The sequence below is a fragment of the Maylandia zebra genome, linkage group LG3 (genome assembly GCF_041146795.1).
Source record: "Maylandia zebra isolate NMK-2024a linkage group LG3, Mzebra_GT3a, whole genome shotgun sequence".
Lineage (NCBI taxonomy): Eukaryota > Metazoa > Chordata > Actinopteri > Cichliformes > Cichlidae > Maylandia > Maylandia zebra.
The window spans coordinates 57054122-57072574 of record NC_135169.1 but is presented as its reverse complement, the minus strand read 5'-3'; the positions used below and the strand labels follow the sequence as shown (position 1 = coordinate 57072574).

General features: G+C 43.8%; 1 protein-coding gene across 1 annotated transcript; it reads right to left on the bottom strand.

The window, feature by feature from the left end:
- Nucleotides 1–5373: 5373 nt before the first annotated feature.
- On the bottom strand, nt 5374–9871 carry LOC143416752 (protein NLRC3-like). The gene is made up of 3 exons (XM_076882269.1): nt 9617–9871; nt 7684–9475; nt 5374–5569 (listed from the first exon to the last, which is right to left on the bottom strand). Exons 1-3 carry the CDS (start codon nt 9822–9824, stop codon nt 5374–5376), a joined length of 2196 nt encoding a protein of 731 aa, XP_076738384.1. The 5' UTR covers nt 9825–9871.
- Between the last annotated feature and the right edge of the window lie 8582 nt (nt 9872–18453).

Genomic DNA, 18453 nt, shown 5'->3' with positions numbered 1-18453 from the left:
GTCAAACAATAGTTTGTGTCACTCTAACACATATGAGAACAGCACAGGGATAAACCTGCAGGTCTGACAGCAGGTGTGTCACTCAGCGTTTACACTGCAATCTGCCTTTGTTGGCTTTAAGGCAGCAACTGTGACGATCACTAGTAGAACTGACACACAAAACAAAACAACAGCTACACACTAAATACACAAGACAACAAACTAACTTGAGACCAAACACGGTAAACGTCACAAATCTCTCACGTATCAAAACTCTCTCTCTCTTTCGCTCACTCGCTCTCTCTTGCCGGTCACTCCTAAAACTTCCCCCTTTTGCTAAACAACCAAATGTCATGTTTCCATATCATTTTTGATTGGTCGACATGGTACATTTTCCCACCTATAGGGCTTTGGAGCGTGATGTCACGGGAGATGGGCCATGCCCCCTTCCGCCATGACAGTAGGCCAGCCAAAGGATACCATTTCAGCTATGGATCGTACGTGTTGTGTTGTCGGTTGCAACGTTAGATCACACGATCGTGAAGGCAAGAAGCTGGATAACGGGCTCTCTTTTCATCGTTTTCCATCCTGGAGGCAACGTGAGGGATCCCATGTATCCGATATTACTAAACAAAGACGTCAGGCTTGGATTGGAGCGGTGAGACGAGGGGATATCGAGTTCTCTGCAATCCCCAGCTTTTTGTTGGTTTGCTCACGGCATTTTCTTTCCGGTGAGTTCTAAATTAATTCATATCACTCTTGAAAGGCTTTTAGTGTTATTTTCAACGTGCTGAGGTCATAGATAATGAGATAAAACATGCTAATGTGTGATGCTGCAGAACCACGTCATGTCGACTGAGTAGCTTATGATTTGGCATTATTGCAGGCAAACCAGCATATGAAATGGATGTAACAAATCCAGACTGGGCACCAACACTGCACATGGGGCATGACGACATACCTGTATCAGACTCGGACCGGCACTCAAGGCGTACGCAACGGAAGCGAAAAAGAGCACCCATCGGAGGTAAACAACCCCCCCCCCCTCTAAAAACATACTAAATTGCTATCACTGTACACTAATCCGCACATAACTTCCAGATGAATCACACACCTGTCATTGGAATATTGGTGTACATTTACCTTATGTCTAATTTTATCTTACAGGCTTTCGTTATGCAGCTGCAGAGTCTGAAGGTGTGCCCCGTGCAGAAGTGATTGATGAAGATCTGACAGAAGACCAACAGCAAAATCACAATGTCATGGAGGCAGTGGACAGCAGTTGTGTTGGACAAGTGGAGGTTGAGGTAGCAGCTGCAAATGTGGATATACTGAAGAAATGTAAACCTTTTAAAATGATGACAGATTACAAACTCTCAGCTGTGTCTGTAATCAAACCTCTGTAACTTTGCTTCACTTCAGCAGCATCAGCTCATGTTCACATGTTGATTCGTGGTTTGCTTCAGTTTTTGATGGACTGCAGAATATTTTGAAGGTTATCTGCTATAAAAAGCCAGAACAGGAAAATCTGCTTCATGTGTTTCTGTTTGATCCTCAGTGACTTTGACACAAAGGCCTCTGCTGTGATGATCACACCTCTGATCAAGTCTCACAGTGTCAGCTTTGTTTTTATACATATGGATATGTGCTGATAAATGATCAGAGTATATTTCCCACTGTCTGCTGTGTGCCGTGACCTTTGACCTGCTAAAGACAGTCAGCTGTGGATTATTCATTGTTGTGTCTGATACTTAGAACTGTGAGGAAGAACACTACACAGTTAATCAGGGTCCCCTCTCTCTGAATCAGGGAAGGTGGGCAGGCCGCGTGTGGGCCGCGGGCCATACGTTGAGTCTCACTGTTTGAAATGTGAACATTGTTCTGCTGCAGTCAATGGACTAAACCAGAGAAGAAGAAAACAGACTTTACCATGAAGATCCTCAGTGTGGATCAGTATAATATCAGCCTGATGTCTGCAGTTTAGTGTCAGCACAACTTTCACATCATATTCATCTCAGCACAACTAAAACATGCTGACTGACCTCAGAGTTTCAAGTCCACATCCTGGACTCTCCAGGAAACCACACAGATGCTTCACTCCTGAATCCTGCAGCTTGTTGTTGGAGCTCAGGTCCAGCTGTCTCAGATGGGAGGGGTTGGACTTCAGTGCTGCTGCCAGATAATCACAGCTGATCTCTGACAAACCACAGTCCCTCAATCTGTATAAAGAATGAAAGATGTAAGTTTATTAGACAAAGTGTGAGCTTGAAATCATTCAGTGTTTCATCATCTGTTCAGAGCTGAAGAAGGTTCAGAATGTAGAAGTTTAGAAAATGGAAACTCCAAACAGCTGACAGAGTTCATACGCCTTTGTCAGGGTCAAATTCAAGCAAGACCATGTGAAAATTAAAACACATCATCCTAGGTGAACTTAAACACCTTTGTTCCCCTTTTGTTAAGACATAGAAAAGTACACCACACAAAAATACTGCAAAAGGAAACGGTCGCCTTATATACATAGTGTATAAACTCAAAATGCACATTTCACTTCAAATTAAGATTAAGGCTTTGAACAGATCACATAGTTCAGTTCAACATATAAGACTTTAAGAATGCACAAGCATCTACTTAAAATCTATTTAATTTATCATCCATGATATTATTTTGTACAATTCCAATGTATTTTGTTCATCTCCCTTAAATAAACAGGCAGTCTTAAAGTATGAAATATTCATATACAAACACATATAAATGTGTGTACTGTCTCAGTGGCTGATAGTACCCCACAGGCCTCAGTGTGAGCTTGAAGACATTTATAATGTTTAAGTAGTTTAATGTGCAGGTGCTGACGATAAACACATTTTGAATGAAAGCCGGGGAACTTTGGTAGCACAGAAACAAGTGGCTATTCTTTGTGACTATATGGATCACTCACAATACCATTATTTCACACAAAGGCACCAAATTAATACTCAAAAAAGCTGCAGCAATACACACAAATATAAACAGTACTTGGTGACAACTTTGCTTTTAGCCTTTAACCCTTCTTGACTACTTTTGATGTGGCCTCTATATTTTACCTTTAAAAACAGTTTATCTTGCCAATCTGTTATTTTCTCATTTTGACCAACTGTATCAGCACAATTTATCGAAATTCAGACAAAATTTAAAATACAAGTAGAAAGTGATATTTTGACTGTAAAAACCACACACATGTTTAACGAATCATCTTCATAACTTGAAATGCAAATAGAGATTGTACATTTTTAAAAATACGCACACGTTTTGCAAACAACAAAGTTATATGGTACTATTTACCAAAAAATGCAGCCAAGGCTCAGACGTTTTTCATATAATCATTTCAAACTATTTACAGAACAATCAGGTGTCAAACAATAGTTTGTGTCACTCTAACACATATGAGAACAGCACAGGGATAAACCTGCAGGTCTGACAGCAGGTGTGTCACTCAGCGTTTACACTGCAATCTGCCTTTGTTGGCTTTAAGGCAGCAACTGTGACGATCACTAGTAGAACTGACACACAAAACAAAACAACAGCTACACACTAAATACACAAGACAACAAACTAACTTGAGACCAAACACGGTAAACGTCACAAATCTCTCACGTATCAAAACTCTCTCTCTCTTTCGCTCACTCGCTCTCTCTTGCCGGTCACTCCTAAAACTTCCCCCTTTTGCTAAACAACCAAATGTCATGTTTCCATATCATTTTTGATTGGTCGACATGGTACATTTTCCCACCTATAGGGCTTTGGAGCGTGATGTCACGGGAGATGGGCCATGCCCCCTTCCGCCATGACAGTAGGCCAGCCAAAGGATACCATTTCAGCTATGGATCGTACGTGTTGTGTTGTCGGTTGCAACGTTAGATCACACGATCGTGAAGGCAAGAAGCTGGATAACGGGCTCTCTTTTCATCGTTTTCCATCCTGGAGGCAACGTGAGGGATCCCATGTATCCGATATTACTAAACAAAGACGTCAGGCTTGGATTGCAGCGGTGAGACGAGCGGATATCGAGTTCTCTGCAATCCCCAGCTTTTTGTTGGTTTGCTCACGGCATTTTCTTTCCGGTGAGTTCTAAATTAATTCATATCACTCTTGAAAGGCTTTTAGTGTTATTTTCAACGTGCTGAGGTCATAGATAATGAGATAAAACATGCTAATGTGTGATGCTGCAGAACCACGTCATGTCGACTGAGTAGCTTATGATTTGGCATTATTGCAGGCAAACCAGCATATGAAATGGATGTAACAAATCCAGACTGGGCACCAACACTGCACATGGGGCATGACGACATACCTGTATCAGACTCGGACCGGCACTCAAGGCGTACGCAACGGAAGCGAAAAAGAGCACCCATCGGAGGTAAACAACCCCCCCCCCCCTCTAAAAACATACTAAATTGCTATCACTGTACACTAATCCGCACATAACTTCCAGATGAATCACACACCTGTCATTGGAATATTGGTGTACATTTACCTTATGTCTAATTTTATCTTACAGGCTTTCGTTATGCAGCTGCAGAGTCTGAAGGTGTGCCCCGTGCAGAAGTGATTGATGAAGATCTGACAGAAGACCAACAGCAAAATCACAATGTCATGGAGGCAGTGGACAGCAGTTGTGTTGGACAAGTGGAGGTTGAGGTAGCAGCTGCAAATGTGGATATACTGAAGAAATGTAAACCTTTTAAAATGATGACAGATTACAAACTCTCAGCTGTGTCTGTAATCAAACCTCTGTAACTTTGCTTCACTTCAGCAGCATCAGCTCATGTTCACATGTTGATTCATGGTTTGCTTCAGTTTTTGATGGACTGCAGAATATTTTGAAGGTTATCTGCTATAAAAAGCCAGAACAGGAAAATCTGCTTCATGTGTTTCTGTTTGATCCTCAGTGACTTTGACACAAAGGCCTCTGCTGTGATGATCACACCTCTGATCAAGTCTCACAGTGTCAGCTTTGTTTTTATACATATGGATATGTGCTGATAAATGATCAGAGTTATAATATTTCCCACTGTCTGCTGTGTGCCGTGACCTTTGACCTGCTAAAGACAGTCAGCTGTGGATTATTCATTGTTGTGTCTGATACTTAGAACTGTGAGGAAGAACACTACACAGTTAATCAGGGTCCCCTCTCTCTGAATCAGGAAAGGTGGGCAGGCCGCGTGTGGGCCGCGGGCCATACGTTGAGTCTCACTGTTTGAAATGTGAACATTGTTCTGCTGCAGTCAATGGACTAAACCAGAGAAGAAGAAAACAGACTTTACCATGAAGATCCTCAGTGTGGATCAGTATAATATCAGCCTGATGTCTGCAGTTTAGTGTCAGCACAACTTTCACATCATATTCATCTCAGCACAACTAAAACATGCTGACTGACCTCAGAGTTTCAAGTCCACATCCTGGACTCTCCAGGAAACCACACAGATGCTTCACTCCTGAATCCTGCAGCTTGTTGTTGGAGCTCAGGTCCAGCTGTCTCAGATGGAAGGGGTTGGACTTCAGAGCTGCTGCCAGATAATCACAGCTGATCTCTGACAAACCACAGTCCCTCAATCTGTATAAAGAATGAAAGATGTAAGTTTATTAGACAAAGTGTGAGCTTGAAATCATTCAGTGTTTCATCATCTGTTCAGAGCTGAAGAAGGTTCAGAATGTAGAAGTTTAGAAAATGGAAACTCCAAACAGCTGAAGCCAACAGGAAGCAGCTTCAAACAAACACAACAAGAGAAAAAACTCTGAATGTTTCACATTAAAGTCGTACATTTATCATAAAAACAGGACAAAGACTTGAAAAAGTCGTGTTTTTCCTTCCAGGAACCACAAGGCTTCACTTTTAAAGGTGAAATGTGAAAGAAATGGACATATTTGAAGTCCAACACCTTTTTCCAGTCACATTATTAAAGCAGACAAACTACAAGCTCATTTTCATTCCAACAAGTCATCTTCTGACCTGGACTAACAACACTGGTCTCTATGTGCAGCTGGCTGTGAGACCAGTGCTCAGGGAGCGTCTACAAAGTGCAACACTGAAAGAACATCACACACTAGCTGTGTCCCAAAACGTCGGCTGCATCCTTCGGAGGACCCGGTATTCGCGGTCTACGTGGGCCGGGTCCTTCAAAGACCGAAAAGGCTGGAAGTGCGAAGCTGTGAAATGGGACGGTCTAGCCTTCAGATTTGCGTCACCGCTGTGTCGGTGGAGTTTAATAAACTCGGCCGTCTGCTCCTTGCTATCTAAAATATAACAGGACACTGGCGTAAATTCTCGACCGTCTCACACTTCTGTTTAATCAGTTTCCTGTTTAACGTTTATTCAGCTGTGTGAAAATCCCGGAGGAACTTTGATCTCAGCCAAACCGATTTACTCCGGAACAAATAAAACACAGAAAAAAGGCAAACAATTAAATTTTTAAGTTATCCGAGTGACTTATATATCGTGTTTCACCTGAGTAGCCAAAGAGCGGGGTCTGAAAACGATGAAGCCGGGCGTCCGCTGCTCTCGCCGGCTGGAGTGACCATTGAACCCCCCGGCTTGCTAGCGAGCGGGTGGGGAACAGACGTCTCCGAAAACGTCGGCACACTTTTGCAAATATGCGATGTCTTGATAAACCAAGCAGATATTTGAAGTTTACACAGCTACTTTCTCGCCTGAAAATATGTTAAAAGTTTATTTTGTGACCCAGAAAGATTAATAAGAGTAATTTGAAAACTTAGTAGCTGCCGCCATTGTTGGCAGCTGAAATTTGGCTGGGCCGCGCTATGAATTCTGGGATATGGTGGGCCACGAAGGACACACCCGACGAATCCTTCAAATTCGGGGAAATGAAGGACGCATTTGTGCATTTGCATGCGCAAAAGAAGACTTCACACACAACGCGCTCTGTTTAGACCCAGAGCAAAGAATATTGTTTGACAGATGACCCTTAATATGAAGACTTCGGACTTTACGTTTCCCAATTTTTGCTTTAAGTTATTTTGTTATTTACATAATAATGTAGATAACCTAATAATGATCCTTATTGCTGTTTTAGAGGAGCGGTGCTTCAAAGGATAGCTGCAGATTTCTCTCAGAATCTGTAGATTATACAGTACAAATAAAATGTTCACGTTTCTCCAACGTTGTCTTCCCAACAGTTTCACTGACATCTACACGGGATGGCCAGGAAGCGTTCGCGATGTCTTATCGGGCGCTGATAATTGGCGTCTGTCTTGTGTTGGTGACGTAAAAGACGGATTTAATGCGACATGACCGTTCAAACAGCAGTCGCTTTCTAAAACATCGGATATGTATCGGATTCAGTACCACATACGAAAGTGACCCAGGTCGGATTTGAAAATATCGGATTCGCGACGTTCACACTGTCATAGCATGATCGGATATGGGTTGCATAGGGTCAAAAAAGTCAGATTTATAAAGGTCAGAAAAATCGGATTTGATGCGCTTTCGCCTGCAGTGTGAACGTAGCCTTACTCTCAAATCCTCCCTAATAACAATAACATAATTACACTTTAGCCACAAGAGGGCAGCAGCATTAATACAAGTCACATGTATATAAAGGTACAGTGATTATATTACAGTGATTTTGACAAAAACAAAACAGAGGTTCATGGCAGTGTGTTTTCCATAACATACCAACCAAATTAAATAATAAAAACTTTATAACTTACAGAGCTTTTTTAGAGGCTTTGACCACTGGCAGCAGCCTCAGAAGAGCCTCCTCTGAAGCAAAGTATTTCTGCAGGTCAAACACATCCAGATCTTTTTCTGATGACAGTAAGATGAAGACCAGAGCTGACCACTGAGCAGGAGACAGTTTATCTGTGGAGAGACTTCCTGATCTCAGGGACTGTTGGATCTCCTCCACTAGAGAACGATCATTCAGTTCATTCAGACAGTGAAACAGATTGATGCTTTTCTCTGCTGACAGATTCTCACTGAGCTTCTTCTTGATGTACTGAACTGCTTCTTGATTGGTCTTTGAGCTACTTCCTGTTTGTGTCATCAGGCCTTGCAAACGAGTTTGATTAGTCTTCAGACCCAAGAGAAAACAAAGGAACAAGTCCAGGTGTCCATTGGGGCTCTGTAAGGCCTTGTCCACAGCACACTGGTAGAAGTATTTCTTTGAAGATTTTCTTGTTTGAAACACCTTCCAAGTTGTTTCTTGCTCTTCCAGCAGATTGAGTCCAGAGTTGATGAAGGTCAGGTGGACATGAAGAGCAGCCAGAAACTCCTGAACACTGAGATGAACAAAGCAGAACACCTTGTTCTGGTACAGTTGTTTCTCCTCTTTAAAGATCTGTGTGAACACTCCTGAGTACACTGAGGCTGCTCTGATATCGATGCCACACTCTGTCAGGTCTGGTTCATAGAAGATCAGGTTTCCTTTCTGCAGCTGATCAAAAGCCAGTTTTCCCAGTGACTCAATCATCTTCCTGCTCTCTGGACTCCAGTGTGGATCTGTCTCAGCTCCTCCATCATATTTGATCCTCTTGACTTTGGCCTGAACCACCAGGAAGTGGATGTACATCTCAGTCAGGGTCTTGGGCAGCTCTCCTCCCTCTCTGGTTTCCAGCACATCCTCCAGAACTGTAGCAGTGATCCAGCAGAAGACTGGGATGTGACACATGATGTGGAGGCTTCGAGCTTTCTTGATGTGGGAGATGATCCTGCTGGCCTGCTCCTCATCTCTGAATCTCTTCCTGAAGTACTCCTCCTTCTGTGGGTCAGTGAACCCTCTGACCTCTGTCACCATGTCGACACACTGAGGAGGGATCTGATTGGCTGCTGCAGGTCGTGTTGTTATCCAAAGGCGAGCAGAAGGGAGCAGGTTCCCTCTGATGAGGTTTGTCAGCAGCTCATCCAATGAGGTGGACTTTCTTGTTTCAGTCAGGATTTTAGTTTTGTTGAAGTCCAAATGAAGTCGACACTCATCCAGACCATCAAGTATGAACACAACCTGGAAGTCTTCAAGCCTGCAGATTCCTGATTCATTAGTTTGATTAAAGAAGTGATGAACAAGTTCCACCAAGCTGAACTTTTCCTCTTTCAGCACATTCAGCTCTCTGAAAGTGAATGGAAATATGAACTGGATGTCCTGGTTGGCTTTGTCTTCAGCCCAGTCCAGGCTGTATTTCTGTGTTAAGACTGTTTTCCCAATGCCAGCCACTCCCTTTGTCAGCACTGTTCTGATTGGTTCGTCTCTTCCTGGTGAGGCTTTAAAGATGTCTTCTTGTCTGATTGTTGTTTCTGGTCTGTCTGGTTTCCTGGATGCTGTTTCAATCTGTCTGACCTCATGTTCCTCATTGACCTCTGCAGTCCCTCCCTCTGTGATGTAGAGCTCTGTGTAGATCTGATTCAGAAGGGTTGGGCTTCCTGCTTTAGCGATGCCCTCAAACACACACTGGAACTTCTTCTTCAGTTGGGCTTTAAGTTCACGTTTACAGAGTGGAGCAAATATTTCTGAAGGTAAGAAATTCAGAAAAAAATATTATATAATAAATATCATAGCCTTTCAGTACCCTGAAAGGATGATTGTCTATTGGTCCATTTCTTGAGCTATTAGGAAAGATCAATATTCAGTCTTTAGAGAAATTCTCTTACTGCTCTGCAGATGGTCAGCCATCTCATGCTGCTTAAGTCTCCTCAAGAAGTGGAGTGTGATCTTCAGAAATGCTTCTCTGCAGCTCTTTCTTTCATCTTCATCCTCACCTTCAAACATCTCCTCATCCTCCATCTGGCTCTTTAAAGTTTCTGGGTGATCTGGACTCAGAAGCTTCTGGATCTTCTTCAGCTCGTTCTTCACAAACATGGTGATGTTGTCCTCCAGCCGCTGGAAAAGAAGACTATATGAATTACCCAGTGGTAAATGGACTGGTTCTTATATAGCTCTCTTTGATACTCTGTGCACACAAAGCTTTTTATACAACATGCCTCATTCAACCAAGCACATTGTTCTATGCTTAAATACTTTCTTTCACACTCTGATGGATGCATCAGAGGGCAGCTTGGGTTTAGTACGTTACCCAGTACATTTGCCAGCCAGGGTTTGATTCACAAACCTAACTAGTAGCTGACCTGCTCCCCTCCTGAGCTACAGTCACCCCAATCTGACTGAAATCATGGAGCCCAAACTCTGACTTATGTTGGACACACTGACAATCCTCTGGTCCACAAAGTGCAGCATAGAGGTGACTGAAAAGAACAAATGTAAACGTAGTACTACAAACCATAACCACAGAGTCCAGGTGTGTTTGATGTTGCTGTGCAGACTGACCAGTGGAAACCTCTGCTCTCTGCTGGTCCACTCTGTGGAGGAGTAATGTATAATTAGCTCATGTTATGTCTGTCCACACACAGACACAAGCTAAAGGTCCATGAAGTGATGTTTGGATGGGTTCAGTCAATCAGATGACTGTCATGGTGGAGCTTTGCTAGTCCTGCTGATCCCACTGAGAATTAACAACTCAGTTTCCAGATGTCTGTAGTTTTCTGCTCAGTTTCTTTAGTCCCAACAGCTCTTACCATCTCCTGCATAAAGCTTTCCCTCCATGCTCAGATGCCCTGGAACAAGGTGCTCTCTTTATATCAGTGACTGGTTTAAAGGGACAACTTGCAGTGCTCGCCAAACTTTGTGTCAGCAAAAGTAGTTCTAATGTTTCTTACATTTATTACATTTTTACATTTTTACACACACAAATCAATGAACGCAAAAACATGAACTTTCCAGATATTTTGTTTTACAATGTTACAAAACTCAGTTCAAAACTACACAGTCTGATTTACAAGTACAAAATATTTATGACCACAGTTTGAGCCGATGTATGTCCCGAGTCTGTGGACTCAGTGGTTTTGTTTTGATTGTTATTGTCTTTTGTTACAATTTCATTCTGATTAAGATTTTCTAGTTCTGAGGTTTTGGTTTCTGTGTTCCCTCTGTACTGTGTTAGTATTGTGTCTCTGTGTTCACTTCCTGTTTTATTTTGACAGTGCCATGTCCTATGTTAGTGTGTCTACTTTTGCTTCCCCTTGTCTGGTTATGTCCAATTAATCCTGCTGTGTCTCCCTTTTCTCATTCCCTGATGGCTCTTTTGTGTATATGAGCCCTTTGTTTTCTCCTGCTTGTTGCTGGTTCGTCTGTGTTGTCTCCCCGTGTCTCCGTTTAAGGTTTCAGGTTAGTTTTTTAGTTTTTCAGTAGAGGTTATCTTAGCTTCTGCACAGGCCATCTCCACTGCACTTCACCGTTTCAATAAAGCTCACTCACTTCACAGCAGTGTCGGCATCTTGGGTCCTTTATTAAATTCAACATGGCTCGCCCCGCTAGCCGTGACATAAGATGTGAAAACAATATCCAAAAAACACGAGGGACAAACAGGAAATAGTTTTAAGGTGCAGGGCCAACAAACTGAGTCTAGCCATGAACTCAGAGTTGATTGAATTAGCATTTTGAATTGGCTGATCTGAGCAATCAAGTCTATGTTCACTTTGAGTTAAGATTATACGTGATTGATGGAAAAGAAAAAAGCCGTCATCAGCAACTGATTCTGATTTAGCAGGTTTTCAAATCTAAACGGTACCCATCCCTAGCTGGCTGTAGTTAAACCTTTACTTAAAAAGCATCCCTAGACCCAGCCGTACAGCTTATCTACTGAGCAGCGCAGTGTCAGAGTGAACAACACAGGAAAATGATCAGAGATGCCCAACTCAGATATTTCAGTGACGCACACATCCCGCCCGTGGGAAAGCTCCAAGTCTAGTGTGTGACCTTTTTCATGAGTGGGACCAGTAACCCACTGGGTCAAGTTAAAAGAGTCAATAATATTTAAAAAGTCCTTGACCAGAAGTTTAAAGTCACAGCAGACATGGATGTTGAAATCACCAAGGCAGCCTCATCAGAAGACATAGCACACCCAGCTCTATCTGTCCATGAAGCCAGATAACACACACCAATGAGTTAAACTGCAGGAATGTCTTAAAGACATAAAGACCTGGATGGCCGCTAACTTTCTGCTTCTTCATTCAGATAAAACTGAGGTTATTGTACTCGGCCCTGAAAAGCCTAGAAATATGGTATCTAAGCTGATTCTTACTCTGGATGGCATTACCTTGGCCTCCAGTAACACTGTGAGGAACCTTGGAGTCATTTTTGACCAGGACATGTCCTTCAACGCACATATTAAACAAATATGTAAGACTGCTTTCTTCCATTTGTGCAACATCTCTAAAATTAGAAATATCCTGTCTCAGAGTGACGCTGAAAAACTAGTTCATGCATTTATTACTTCCAGGCTGGACGACTGTAATTCATTATTATCAGGATGTCCTAAAAACTCACTGAAAAGCCTTCAGCTGATCCAAAATGCTGCAGCAAGAGTCCTGACAGGGACTAGAAAGAGAGAGCAGATTTCTCCTGTTTTGGCTTCCCTTCATTGGCTTCCTGTTAAATCCAGAATTCAAAATCCTGCTCCTCACATACAAGGTCTTAAATAATCAGGCCCCATCTTATCTTAATGACCTTGTACCAACCAACTTGTACCAATCAACCAACCAAGATGGCGCCGCGGATGGTCGCCCTGGTGCTTCAGTGCGTTACTTTTGTTTTGTTTTTGTGCATTTCTTCTGTGTCTGGGCACTCCTCTGGATATTCGTACACCAGAGAAGAGCTCCTTAACTACAGGACTACAACGCCTGTGGATTTATTTCCAATATTTGTCGCATCTGCGGCAGATTTACTGCTGACTCTGACCAGGAAAGCGAGACGCCGAAAGAGAGGGAAGCGAGCCGGCGTACTCGTGCGTTTGAGGAGACGCGGACTGCGAACCGCTCTTCCTGGGATCTTCCTTTCTAATGTACGCTCACTCGGGAATAAGATTGACGAACTGGCCCTGATGAGAAGCATGAACAGAGACTTTGCCTCCTCCTGTGTCTTATGTTTTACGGAGTCGTGGCTCAGTGAGAACATCCCAGACTGCGCGCTCAAACTGGAGGGCTTCCATCTGCTGCGCGCGGACCGGCAGGCCGCTCTCTCCGGTAAGTCCAAAGGTGGAGGTCTCTGCTTCTACATCAATAGTGGCTGGTGCACAGATGTGACAGTGATTGCTCAGCACTGCTCTTCCTCTCTGGAATATCTTTTTATCCACTGCAAACCGTTTTATTCTCCGCGGGAGTTTGCTTCATTCATCCTGGCCGCTGTTTACATCCCGCCAGACGCAGATGCGCAGGCAGCTCAGTGCGCACTCGCGGAGCAGATTCTCCACACAGAGCGGACATTCCCGGACTCTCATCATTGCTCTTGGGGACTTTAACAAAGCCAATCTGAGCCATGAGCTTCCAAAATACAAGCAGTATATTAAATGCCCGACCAGAGAGGAGAGGACATTGGACCACTGTTACAGCACGATCAGCGGGGCCTATCGCGCGGTGCCCCGCGCTTCACTCGGACTTTCTGACCACGTCATGATCCACCTAATCCCCGCGTACAGACAGAGGCTGAAGCTCTCCAAACCTGTCGTGAGGACTAAAAAACTGTGGAGCAACGAGGCTGTGGAGGAGCTTCGCACGTGTTTGGAGTCTACAGACTGGGACACAATGAAGGCTGCTTCTAACAGCTTGGACGAGTTTACGGACACTGTCACCTCCTATATCCACTTCTGTGAGGACAGCATTGTGCCATCACGCACCAGGGTGAGTTATAACAATGACAAACCCTGGTTTACTCCTAAACTCAAAAAGCTGTGGCTGGAAAAGAGAAAGGCGTTCAGAAGCGGAGACAGGGACTGCTACAGAGAGGCCAAGTACAGGTTCACTAAAGAAGTGGACATTGCTAAACATCAGCACTCTGAGAAGATGCAGCAGCAGATCTCAGAGAATGACTCGGCCTCTGTGTGGAAAGGTTTTAGGAATATCACAAACTACAAGCCTAAAACCCCCCACTCCACTGATGACTTGCTCTTAGCCAACACCCTTAACGACTTTTACTGCCGTTTTGACGAGCCATCAGGCAGCCTTCACACCTCCAACGGCCCCAACAATAGAGACACTTTGGACACTAATTCCCCCACCTCTCCCCCCTCCATAGAGCCATCACCACCTTCAAACCGTTCACCTACAACACCCCCCTCCTCACCCCACACAAAAGAGGATTTCACACCACCTCCTCCCACCACAACTCTTCATATTCATGAAGCAGATGTGAGGAAGCAGTTTAAGAGTCTGAATGCTCGGAAAGCTCCCGGCCCAGACGGTGTGTCTCCTGCCACACTCAGACACTGTGCAAATGAGCTGGCCCCAGTGTTTTCTGGCATTTTCAACTCCTCACTGCAGGCATGTCATGTGCCTGCCTGCTTCAAGTCCTCCACCATAATCCCTGTCCCCAAGAAACCTAGGATCACTGGACTAAATGACTACAGACCCGTGGCTCTGACATCTGTGGTCATGAAGTCCTTTGAGCGCCTAGTTCTCTCCCATCTCAGGACCCTCACGGCCCCCCTCCTGGACCCCCTGCAGTTTGCATATAGAGCCAACAGGTCTGTAGACGACGCCATCAACATGGCCCTACACTTCATCCTGCAGCATCTGGACTCCCAAGGAACCTACGCCAGGATCCTGTTTGTGGACTTCAGCTCTGCCTTCAACACCATCCTTCCAGACCATCTCCGAGGCAAGCTTTCCCAGATGAATGTGCCTGATCCCATCTGCCGGTGGATCACTGACTTCCTGACGGACAGGAAGCAGCATGTGAGGCTGGGAAAGAATGTCTCGGACTCCCGGACCATCAGCACCGGCTCCCCTCAGGGCTGTGTTCTTTCTCCTCTGCTCTTCTCCCTGTACACCAACTGCTGCACCTCCACCCACCAGTCTGTCAAGCTAATCAAGTTTGCAGATGACACCACCGTTATTGGACTCATCTCGGACGGGGACGAGTCTGCCTACAGGAGGGAGGTTGAACGTCTGGTGTCCTGGTGCAGCCACAACAACCTGGTGCTGAATGCCCAGAAGACAGTGGAGATTACTGTGGACTTCAGGAAGCACACAGCCCCACTCCACCCCATCATCCTGACTGACACCCCCATCACCTCTGTGGACTCATTCCGCTTCCTGGGTACCACCATCACCCAGGACCTGAAGTGGGAGCCCACCATCACCTCCGTCATCAAGAAAGCCCAGCAGAGGATGTACTTCCTGAGGCAGCTGAAGAAATTCAACCTGCCAACACGGACGATGATGCAGTTCTACACTGCAATCATCGAGTCCATCCTCACCTCCTCCATCACCGTGTGGTACGCTGGAGCCACTATCAGGGACAAACAGAGACTGCAGCGTGTTGTGCGCTCTGCTGAGAAGGTGATTGGCTGCAGACTCCCATCTTTGCAGGACCTGTACGCCTCCAGGACACTGCGGCGTGCAGCCCGGATCTCAGCTGACCCTTCTCACCCTGGACACAGTCTGTTTGACCTGCTCCCCTCAGGCAGGAGGCTCCGGTCCATTCGCACCAGAACCTCTCGCCATAAGAACAGTTTCTTCCCCTCTGCTGTTGGACACATGAACAATAACCATATGACTGTCCCCGCCACTAACACATGACCCTACGCTGTGTTCACTGTATCATTCCATGTTTGGCACTGATCACCACCTGCACTCATGTATATATCTTTCAACGTAGCACTCTTAATTCTTACTCTCATGTATATCTCATGTATATCTCATGCACATATCTTTCCACGTAGCACTTTTAATTTCTTATCCCTACTTTTATTTTTTCATGTCTATTTAAGTGTTATTTATGACACCATGTTTGCACTGAAGCACTGCAGCAATTTCCTAATGTTGTAAACCTGCTCAACATTTGGCAATAAACCCCATTCTGATTCTGATTCTGATTCTGATTCTTGTAGTACCATATCACCCTATTAGAGCACTTCGCTCTCGCTCTGCAGGCCTACTTGTTGTTCCTAGAGTATTTAAAAGTAGAATGGGAGGCAGAGCCTTCAGTTTTCAGGTCCCTCTTCTGTGGAACCAGCTTCCAGTTTGGATTCAGGAGACAGACACTATCTCTACTTTCAAGATTAGGCTTCAAACTGTCTTCTAACTTAACGATTAAGTCCCTGTATTCCACCGTTATATGGAAATCAACCATTATAACTTGTGTCAAATCTACTTGTACCTCACAGTTTTCTAAGCACACAGAGAGCAGTAAACCTCAGAGCAGCCGCACATCAGACTGTGCAAAAAATCTAGAAGAGAAAATATTTCGACCCATTTCTAAATGATTCTTGTGACCATGCTGCACCACAACACCTGATCTCTGGTTTCCTCACCTCTTCAATCCCACTTTAATACTTGACTAAACTCATTTTCCTGTTTAGGTGTTGAGGCAAAGCCGCCCATCTACAATGCAGGCAACAGCAAACGGAGCTATTTTTGATTCCCTTTGAGTTTTTTCTACTTTTGTGCTACAAAATGTTCAAGCTGATTAAATTCATTAGAATAAAAGTTCAGATAATTTTCTCATATTAATGTTGGAGGTAGAAATTCAGGTAACTTTGCACAAAAACTGGCAGAAATTTCCTTCAAAGATGGAGTTTTTACTTTAATACTGTGAGTACATTTCAGAGCCTGTACTCTTTTACCTTTACTTGAGTAAAGAAGTTGAATCAGTATTTCAGCTTTAAGAGGGTATTTTAACACAAACATCAGTCCTTCTACTTAAGTATGTTTGACACTTTGTTTAATCATCATTTTTAATGATCAAATATAATAATTTTTGTTATTTGTGGAGTTTAAATGTCCTTGACAGAGACAGATGATGATCATTATCCTGCACTGTGGTCTCAGGTTTGGTCGAGCCAGCACAAAGAATGGCTATGTTGAACTTCCTCCTGGGATCTACACTAAGAAGTGAGTCCAACATTAGCAGGGTCTCTTTCCTTTATCTGATTCACTTTAGCATTCACAGTCACGTGAAGCTTGTTATTAACTCGATAAGTCAACCCAGGGTTTCAGCTGAGCGCTCACATGAAACACATGGTGTTGGCAGCATCTGATCAATCATATTCATGGAGACGTGTATCAGCAACAGAGCAGCTGAGTTTGCAGAAGGAAGTCAAACTAAACCACAGGAACAATATGAGGAGATTACACACATAATAAAATACTAGCAGTAACACAGCTGCTGCAGACAAATCAGTCGTGTGATCGTGTGTGAGAGGAGAAGGACTGTAAAGGAGTTTGGTGTTAAAAGCTCTGTATGAATGTGGGAGACTTTGAAGGGCTTTAAAAAGGCCAATATAAAATAAAAGGCAGCAAAATTGCTGAGTGTGAAAGTCACCAGACTTATCAGACCTCTGTGATTAAGACCTGTAAGAACACCTATTTGTACTTGTTGGCATTATATCAAACACACACGTATATTAAGCCTTTGTTTGAACTCTGGTTGAATTTGTTACTTTCAGACTGTGAAACATCACAGAGGCTGCAGCTGCAGATCTTTTATTCACCTGGAAATTTACTTTAAATGTTAGATGGAAAATGTATTGCTCAGTTTAACCAAAGTAAGAACAAGAATCCATAAACCTTCATAAAGACAAACATCTCCCAGAACATTGAGCTGCTGAAGTGTCACTGAAGGGAAAAACTATTTGTCCTCCTCCATCCAGCAACACCTGAAACACCTGAGTGGAAGCTCCTCCCTACACTGTGTTTGAAGCAAAGCACAAAGGAGACACCTGCTGGAGCAGCTGGAGTCCTACAGACACTCAGCCTCTTCACTACACAAACACCTCCTACAACATCCACTCTTTCCACTCTGACTGCTGTGTTTGTGGAAACACTCCAACACACACCGCTTCACATACCAACATAGAAATGTGTGAAAAAGAGCTGAGCTGATATTAAACATGAGGATTTATTCAGAAATACAGAGTCAGGAACAACATCTAGACACAGATTACCTCTCAGCAGCAGAAGAACAGCCTTTAAAGTTTATAAAAGCATCCTTCGACCTGTTGCTCTTTAAGGAAACACAGCTGGGTTCAGGTCCAGGAGATTCTGGCCTCTTATTGATCCTAAAAGAAAAACAATAAATGTCACAGCTTCATGAGATAGGAAGAAAAACTGGAAACATTAAATTAAAGACATGATGAACAATGTGAAACTCATAAAAATAATGTACTTACCCTTTGTCACATAACAGTCTTTTGTTAAATTTTACAACAACATCCTTCGACCTGTTGCTCTTTAAGGAAACACAGCTGGGTTCAGGTCCAGGTTCTGGATTAGTTTCAGGGTTATGTCCAGCTGAGCCTGGTACGCCCCACAGCTCTGGGCTTTAAAACAACACACACAGAGGTATGAGTGTGAATAATGATGGAGCAGTGATGTGAGTGCTGAGCTGTGACATGGAGAAGAGTCATGGACAGTTAGAGATGGTCATCTCACCTCTG

Bases quoted from the DNA above. Each gene is read 5' to 3' on its own strand.
- LOC143416752 (XM_076882269.1), bottom strand. From the start codon at position 9,824: ATGTTTGTGAAGAACGAGCTGAAGAAGATCCAGAAGCTTCTGAGTCCA. The intron at 9,476-9,616 runs GTAAGAGAATTT...TCTTACCTTCAG, and splicing joins GGCTGACCATCTGCAGAGCA to AAATATTTGCTCCACTCTGT. The intron at 5,570-7,683 runs GTAAGTTATAAA...TTCTTTATACAG, and splicing joins AAAGCCTCTAAAAAAGCTCT to ATTGAGGGACTGTGGTTTGT.